Source organism: Daucus carota, chromosome 3 (assembly GCF_001625215.2).
Source record: "Daucus carota subsp. sativus chromosome 3, DH1 v3.0, whole genome shotgun sequence".
NCBI classification, from domain to species: domain Eukaryota; kingdom Viridiplantae; phylum Streptophyta; class Magnoliopsida; order Apiales; family Apiaceae; genus Daucus; species Daucus carota.
This window is the reverse complement of record NC_030383.2, coordinates 13,427,793-13,437,170: the sequence shown is the minus strand read 5'-3', so window position 1 is coordinate 13,437,170 and position 9,378 is coordinate 13,427,793. Positions and strand designations below refer to the sequence as shown.

The 9,378-nt window shown below is 33.2% G+C and overlaps 1 protein-coding gene across 1 annotated transcript; it reads left to right on the top strand.

The window, feature by feature from the left end:
• Positions 1–2,683: 2,683 nt before the first annotated feature.
• On the top strand, positions 2,684–9,212 carry LOC108210678 (mRNA cap guanine-N7 methyltransferase 1). The gene is made up of 13 exons (XM_017382058.2): positions 2,684–2,969; positions 3,208–3,347; positions 3,438–3,506; positions 3,612–3,683; positions 6,658–6,759; positions 6,930–6,986; positions 7,095–7,233; positions 7,556–7,620; positions 7,898–7,948; positions 8,058–8,120; positions 8,378–8,501; positions 8,616–8,677; positions 8,900–9,212. The coding sequence occupies exons 1-13, from the start codon at positions 2,891–2,893 to the stop codon at positions 8,990–8,992; spliced, it is 1,116 nt and encodes a 371-aa protein (XP_017237547.1). The 5' UTR covers positions 2,684–2,890; the 3' UTR covers positions 8,993–9,212.
• The last annotated feature ends 166 nt before the right edge of the window (positions 9,213–9,378 follow it).

Genomic DNA, 9,378 nt, shown 5'->3' with positions numbered 1-9,378 from the left:
TTATTTGGTGTTATATTTTTTATTGATTATTTTCCCTACTTGCTTATGTACTACTCCCTCTGTCCCAGTCAATTGTATACGTTTCTTTTTCACTGCTCGACACGCTTTTTAAGGCGCTTATAAAACATAGTTCTACAACTTATTTTTAAGATTTTCTTTTTTTTGTATAAAAGTATAAATGTTATACTTTTATACATAAAAAGAAAATCTTAAAAATAGTTTATAGAACTATATTATATTGAAGCATTAAAGTCCGTGCCGCGTCCCCGTCCCCCAATGTATACTATTGATTGGGACGGAGGGAGTATATTAATCGAGTGGGGTTGATTGTTGAAAGTTAATTTTTGCACCGGGTACCTATGACTTGCAGGGGAAGTTTGTTATTTTAGGGTTGTTTGGGCAAATTTAAAAAAGTGACTTCTTATTTAAAGTAAAAAAATTGAATTCGAAGTGACAAATAAATAAGATAATAAAATGTTGGGAAAATAGATTTTTTTGTCACTCAATTTAATGTGCTTTTAGAAACTTACCACCCAACTAAATTTTTTTTCCTTTTACTCACTAATGTTAGGTTTGGATTTTTTTTCAGCCACCAACTTAGGTTCAGATTTGATTACTAGTGATAATTTTTTTTTTATTGTCATTAAACTTATTGCGTCTTTAGAAAGTAACCACTCAACTATAATTTTTTTTTATTTTACTCGCTAATGTTAGGTTCAGCTTATTTTTTGGTTACTGAAGTTAGGTTCAGATTGTTATTAGCATTACATTTTCTGTGTAGCATTATTAAAATATAGTGGTAGTCTATAATGTTTTGATGATTTGATATATGTTTGTATCTTTATATATACTCCTTCCGTCTTTTATTACTTTTCTCATTTGCCTTGGACACGTTTGCCAATGCACACTTTCTATCGTTAATATCTTTAATTTCATATTAGTATTAAATATAAAATTTTTATCGTATTAAAATACTCATAAATACGAATCCAACAAGATCACTCATGACTATATTTGATCATATAGATTTAGCGCAAATTAATCATTTGTATCATGTTATAAACAGTCCCGACATCTCAAATGAGCAAAGTAAAAAGAAACGGAGGGAGTAGTATTTTTTATGTATCCAAGGTCGTTTACTTTGGGCGATAAAAATTTTACACGCATTTTATGACTTTTGAAAGATGTAGTTTCATAAATAATTTTATTTTTTCCTTTCAATTGAAAATCCAGCGTTTAAATTTTTACACAAATAAAAAATTACAAAAATAAGTTATGAAACTTTGTTTTATAAGAGTCTTAAATACGTGCTAAGCATTAGATTAAACTGTAAATTAATGAGAGGGACGAAGGGAGTTATAATAACATAAAATGATACATTATACAGTCCAATCATCTAAAATTAAGTTTTTCTCTCTATTTATTTATCTTGACAATTGTAAAAAGATAAAGTTATTAAAATTTTTGAATAGAAATTTAAGAGAGATCTTAGACTGAGCTAGTTGATTGAAACTTCAATTAATAGCGAAAGATGATGCATCATACCACTCACATACACTTTATCTTGCGAGAGAGGGTGAATTGTTTGAAGTCATTGATTTCATATTCATGATTTATTGAAATTTTAGAATTCTAACTATGATTTTTCTTGATTTTAATTTTTCATCGGCTCATTTTATGTTATTATTGCTATATATAAAGATATAAACATACGGAACATCATCAAAATATTACATACCATCACTATGTATAAAAGATGCTACAAAAAATTACCATAATGCTAGTAATCAAATCTGAACCTAAGTTGGTGGTTAAAAAAAATCCAAACCTAATATTAGTGAGTAAAAGGAAAAAAAAATAGTTGGGTGGTAAATTTATAAAAACACAGTATGTTGAGTGGCAAAAAAATATATTTTCCCTAAAAAATTTGAAAAAAAATAGAAGTTCTAAGAGAGGGAGTTAGCATTTTTAACTTTTTAAGAGTGAGAAGCAGAAATATGAAGGCTCTGGTACAAATAAATTAATTAATATCTATTAATTATATGGAAGAGTAGCGCATAAATTTTCTTTATCCATGTATTCATATATTTGACTGTAGTATTTACACATATAAATACACAGTCATTTTAAATCTTTAATTCTTTCATATACGCATAATTTCATAATCTACTCAAATTCGCCAAAAATATCGCAACACTTCCATCCCAAATTAGATGAGCTAGTTGACTTTGGGCACGCAACTTTAGGTGCATTGACCGTCTACTTCCGAAATTTATTTTTTTATTTTTTATTTTGTAAATGAAAATTTCATATTTTAATCTTTATTTGCAAAAATAAAATTTTAAAAAAAAGTCATGTAGCTATGCGGTCAATGAACTTTAAATTGTATGCCCAAAGTCAAGAGGGTCATCTAATTTGAGGTGGAGGGAATATCATGATCATTTTTCGAGGAAAGCTGTTATTTTCACGAATGTGATGAAGAGGTGAAATACAATGTAAAAACAGTCACGTACAAGAATTATTCAACCGTTCTATAAGTTGCCCAACCATGCTCAAATAATACTATTTCTATTTATTTGCACAAAATTTATTAACACCTCTCAATGTTACAACACCATGGTTAATTTCTCCAACCCGATCCGATCAAACCAATATTTAGCGCAGACACAAGCAAAAGCCCATTAAACCAACGGTGACACACAAACACACCTACATTACTCCCAACAACTTTTCGCGTATGTATCCCCCTCTTCTCTTCTCTTCTCTTCTCTCATGTTCTGTCTCGAGACGCAAAATAACCAAATCTATTACCAAATCACTTGACAAACTCTTGCTTACATAAACCCTCAGAGATTTCAATCCCCCTTATCATATACAATTATATATCAACATGAAGCGAGGTTACCAAGAATCTTCATCTTCTAGCTCCTTTGGACCCCCTAAATCCAGACCCAGATTCAACCCACAAGGTGAATTCATCTTTCTCCGTGAATCCCATTTATTTTTATTAATTATTGTTCCAAATACCGTGATTTAATGTCTTCAATTTAGCTTTTTTTGGGTTCTGTATATATGCTTGAAGTAAATATTAATGATGGGTGCTCAGAATATTATGCTTTATGTGATTAATCTGTATGTTGCTAGTGATGCATTTTACTGATAAATGATTGGAAAGTTTTGAGCTTGAATATATATTTTGTTGTATAGATGACAGCGAGTTTCAAGAAGATGAGAGTACACGAAAAGAAGCCAGGAAAGTAGCTGATCATTATAGTGCAAGAAAAAATCACACTTTGGAAGAGCGAGAAGCAAGTCCTATCATCCATCTAAAGAAACTTAACAACTGGGCATGTGTTATATGATTTTACTATGCATTTTAAGTAATTTTAGAAACCTGATGGAGAATAGAGCAATGAATGTTTGTTATTGTTGAACAGATAAAAAGTGTTCTGATTCAGCTTTATGCACGTCGAGGAGATGCTGTTCTTGATCTTGCTTGCGGAAAGGTAATTTTATTTGGCGAAATTCACATTTGTTTTTATAGTGTAAACCTTACGCAGTACACATACCTATTTAAACGTCTATTTACGGTGTTCTTGTACTTCTAACAGGGGGGCGATCTTATTAAGTGGGACAAGGCAAATGTGGGATATTATGTGGGAATTGATATAGCTGATGGTTCGGTATGTTACTTGGTGCAGTTTTCAATATTATATTCACAGCTTTTATGGGTTTTTTTTCAGTCTCTTATTTTTTAAAGGAGTTCTCAGCTGAGCTCTATATTAGTCATGGCTACAATATTCAACTTGGTGTGATTACAGTACAGAGGATGCTAGTGGTGTGCATCTAGGTATTGTCCTAGTATAAATTGATTTTGGTACTAAGAGCAAGTCCAATAGGTTACCTATATGATGTCTTAGACTCACATTTAGATAATGTGTCAAAAAAAATGCACTCCAACACTATCCTAGTGTTATCCTAAATCACTAGCACAACCTTAATTCTCCTAGCCATTACCTATTTATAAGTAACCCCTAGCCATTACCTATTTAATATTTATGAATAAAATAATCATCTCTCTCCTTTTTCTTTGTTTTTTCTCTCCTTTTCCCATTCTCTCTCTCAAATTTATTATTAAAATAATCTTAAGAGAACGAATATAGGGATTGCTATTGGGGTTGACACTAAAAGTAGATTACCTAAATCACTAAGACTCACTAGTATTCATTATTATATATTACTAATAAGTAATGAGATAGGTAACCTATTGGACTTGCTCTAAGCAAATGATGACATAGCAAACAAAATGATAGTGGTGAAATTGATGTACAACAGTAAGCGGACCAATCATAATCTATTAAAAGCTGTCGGAGATACTTGGACATAATTTTCCTTGGGAAGTGTTGACTTGAGAGTGGTCACATTAGTATTGACATATTGATAGATCATATTTCAAAGTAAAGCAACAATTTAACAGTCATCCGTTTACCTTCTGTTCATTTTCACAGTAAAGTTTTTAATTCATACATAGTAATTACAAACAGTATATCTAATCCATGACTTGTCCAGAAGTTGTTCTGCTGGGCCGAACTTAAATTGTCTACTTGGAATTTGAAGGGAAGTCACACGATCTGTCTATGGAGGTTGGGTCAGTGACTAGTTCAACCTCAGTCCAGATTTACATTAAAAATATCCGTAGAATACAGAATGCCTAATATATACAATCAATAGCCGTTACATCGTGTGCACTCGAACACGGCAGGTGAAGAGAGAAGATAGACCATCAATTATTACTGATTGTTATCAGTCATCATAATAAATTGCTACCTGAATAAGTGATGAGGTACGGAAGTGGAAATAACATAGGGGTTTTCTATAATTTATTTTCTAGTTAATATATAGTTTATAATATCTACAATGATTATGTAGGCTCTAGTTGTTGGGCTTATTAACAAGTCCAATTGTGTATGGCCTCAGTCCGGAAGTTTTATTCTCTGTATTTGTACTTTACGCAGTACCCTTTTTTGTTAGACTTGATTAATAATTGAAATTACTAGTTATAGAGTCTGCTCTTTGTTTATGGGTAGCGATCCATAGTTTCTTGTTTATTTCTGTTATTAGGAAACCCTATTAATTTTGTCTTGCACCAATAAGTCTTTCAATTGTTAATAAGTTGTTTAATATGTTATTTGTTTACTTCTACATCTTCTGGAAAACAGCCTCTCGTAATTTATCAACTTATCAACATGAAGATGTGAGTACTGAGTAGTTGGTAGATTGACAGAGTCTGTATCATTTGCTTAATTGAATTACGTTCATGTTCCGCTAGCTATAACACTAAGATATGTATTAAAATGCTTAGATCTACATCTATGATTCCATATAAGTGATAAAATGTCCATTCTTATGCTATATGCGTGTCTCTGTGTGGGGGATAAACTATACGTATATAAGTTATCAAAAATTCGTTGAATAGACAACATAGTTGACTAGTTTTCGAGCCAGATCGTGTCCACTTGACTTGCCCTACAATGAATATAGGCAAGGAAAATCTAAAATTAACAGGTTGTAAAGATATCACTGGGAAATTGTAAACCATTTACACCCCTAAAGGAGTAAATCCACATGAGTAAAGAACAGTGCCTCTATCTTTTTGTCAATTCCCGCATCATGTCAACCATGCGATGAGCTGAAAACTTTAGGAGCAACAGCTTACACTTTTACACTTTCCGTGAGAGAGCTCAATTGTCTACTTTAGACGCCTATAAGCAATAAAACACATATAAAACTTATGCTTTAAGTTTCCAGTTACACTGACATCCTTCTAGAGCAATTTTTGTCATTTCTCTACTCTGTGGTTGTAAATTAGAGCCTGGTTATGTTATATTGTAAGTAAAGTTTTTAAATGCGATGCAAACACTTGCCTCACAGTTTGTAGTGATAACCAGTCTTGATCACGTATTTAGGTGAGTTGGGATATAAAACTACCCCTTTCTTTATTTCTTTCAGATTTATATAGAATTATTTCTGAAAAACATGAATAACTGTTTTTTATGTTACAAATTCTTCATGCGAACTCTCTATACCAAACCCTGTTCTAGCAAAGTAGTTGTGATTGATCAACGGTCAAACAATCCATCTGAAGACAGTGAGTAATATTATTTTCCTTGACCTTCTTTGTGAATTTGCTGTGTACAGCTAAAAAGCATTGCAAGTTGAGTATTCAGGATAGCCTATCGGCAAAAACTCATCTCCCACTGTTAGGGATCAGCTTATTAATAGTCTATAATAGTGTAGGGTCATAGTATTAGTAAGGGTAATAGAGTCATTTACTGTTCTGGAGTTAGTTACAGATTTCATGGTCTATCTATAGTTGTCAACTCATATACTTCCAGATGATGTTGAATATATAAAATGGAAGGATTTCCACCAATTCTCTCTTTTCCAAAAATCTCCAAAAAAAAAAACGTCTATTATGACATGGAGGGAGTATTTTGGTTGAGTAACATCTCTCTTCGTCTAGTAATCTAGTTATCTAACTGGTAGTACAATATCGTATAATTCCTTCTTCATATACTTTGATACTGTCCTATATGTCTGCTGTATCATGGATTCTAGAATCAGCTTCTTACTGTCATGTCTAAATTCTAACTACAGATAGAAGATTGCCGTACCCGGTATAATGGTGATGCAGACCAGCATCAGCGGCGTAAGAAGTTCACATTTCCTGCTCGTCTTCTCTGTGGAGATTGTTTCGAGGTATGTACAAATCTATACTTTAGAAATATAAGCTATTAACTTAAATTATTCACTTCCTCCTGATTTTCTTCTTTGTGGCTAATGTTTTGAGTTTGCGACAAGTGTAGTGTTTTCAGAAATAAAAACCATCATTTCAGTTGGATGATATGCATTAAATTCCTGGGTTTCAGGTTCGGCTAGATGAAGCATTAGCAGATGATGCGCCTTTTGATATATGTAGTTGCCAAGTAAATTCTCAATCTCCATGAATTTTCATAAAAGAGTTTCTCTGCTAATCTATATGCTCCTTCAAATTAGATCATTGGTTGTAAAATGACACTGGTTATGACTTGCAGTTTGCCATGCATTATTCGTGGTCTACTGAGGCACGGGCACGACGGGCCTTGGCAAATGTTTCAGCCTTACTTAGGCCAGGAGGCATTTTCATTGGAACGATGCCAGATGCCAACGTTATCGTCAAAAAACTCAGAGAAGGCATGTCTCTTCGCTATGATATTCTAGTTTTGCATGGGTACTTGATTTTACTTGCCTATTGTCCTTATTAATTCTTGAATAGACTTGCTATTCAAGTTGGGGTTAAACATTCAGTTGAAGGACTAACATTTGGCAATAGTGTGTACTGGATACTTGTAGCTAAATCCATGATATTCAGTTGCTGAATCAAGTTGGAGATTAATGAAAAATTGTTTGTTAATGGGATAAATCCCTGTAGCTAATTCAGCCTCTGACCATTCTTCAGTATGAGAACTATGTTCTGTGGAGAAGTTATATTCATACTTTGACTTTGACTATGCAGCTGAAGGACTAACATTTGGCAATAGTGTGTACTGGATACGTTTTGACGAAGAATTTTCAGAAAAGGCAAGTCATTTCAGATTTTTTGTCATTTGGAACTACTTTTGATGGATGTATGTTAATGGTACCAATACAAGTGAAAGATTTGACTAGCATTTGTACAAAGAGGAAGTTGATGTTCACTTCGCATTCCTTGCAACTTTGTTGAACTATTAACATTAATATCTTGTTTTGACAACTTATATATATACAATGAAAATTGTGTTATTTGGTTTCGAGGAGGTCCTATTATTATATGTGAAATTAGACAACTAACTTGTGAAACACTCTTGGCTTTATTTAGAAATTCAAATCGACAAGCCCCTTCGGTGTGAAGTACAAATTTCATCTGGAGGTAAGCTCTTGTATTAATTATTCTTACATAGTGTATAGGGTTAACGTCAATTTGAATCTTGTTAGTAATCAATAATTAATCCAAGTGACGTGGAACTTTTTTGGTGTAGGATGCTGTTGATTGTCCAGAATGGATTGTTCCCTTTCATGTTTTCAAGTCATTAGCAGAGGAGGTACAGTTTGCTTGCATAAATGTACCCTTTTTTTATTTTATTCTGTTGATTGAACGCATATCCCCCCCCCCCCCCCCCCCCCCCCCTTTGCTTTGTCGGCTTGAACCCTCAATCTCCCTTTAAGGGGTGACGGCGAACCGCTAGAGTAAGATCCCTTCGGTATTACGCCCATCTATCGATATACATATATGACTTTTACGACTTCTCTGCTTGTGTGGTGACATTCTTCTTATACTTGCTTTTGTTTGAATAAGCAGTATGATCTGGAACTGGTGTTTGTAAAGAATAATCATGTGTTTGTTGACGAGTACATGAAAAAGCCAGATTACATTGAACTCATGAGGCGGCTTGGAGCCCTGGGTGATGGGAACAAGGACCAGAGTAAATCTCAAAAGCTTTTTGTTTTTTCATTTTTTTTGTGAAATTATTTTCTTGGTTTTCATAATACATGCAATCCATTGCCTCATGTATCATGCTTTGCATTCGTATATTAAGGTACGCTGTCACCAGATGAATGGGAGGTTGCTTACTTATATCTTGCCTATGTCTTGAGAAAGGTTAGCTTCACATATTTGCTATGTATATATGATATACGCAGTTCACACAGGGAGTGCCCTTTTCCTCTTTACCCTTTAAAACACAGTCACTGCCTCTTCATAACTGGATTCTGTCCTTTGCTCGTCACTAAACATGTATCTATACCATGAAGTCGTGATTTATCTTTTTTCTGTTGAAATATGGATTTGTCCATCTGTGGTAAACCGCTCTTTCCTTTGTAGCGAGGCCAACCAGAACAGACACGAACTATCAGTAGAAAGGACAGAGGCAAAATGCGCATAATGAAAGAAGACATTACATACCTGAGTAGTTGAGCTCTATTCAGGATTCAGTGATTTGTTGTTTCTGTATCAGCTTCTAGAATCGGTGGAATTTTTTATGGTGCAAGAGTAAGATGTACAAGAATGCAGGGGAAAGCCCCGTGAATTATCATATAATTTGCCGTTTAGTACAGCAAATAATCGCAGTACTACTGAATAATTAAATTGTATTATTCATTTTTATTATTATAAAATTTTGACCATTACGTTGTCATAGTTTCTCATAATTTCTTCAATGGCCTGTTTGGCAACTTGAATTTTATTTGAAATTTTGGATTTGATTAAATGATATGTTTGGATATACAAAAAAGTTAGAATTTCATTTGATATTCAGGATATTCAGATACTTGTATCTACTAGTATAAAGATAAGAATTTGCA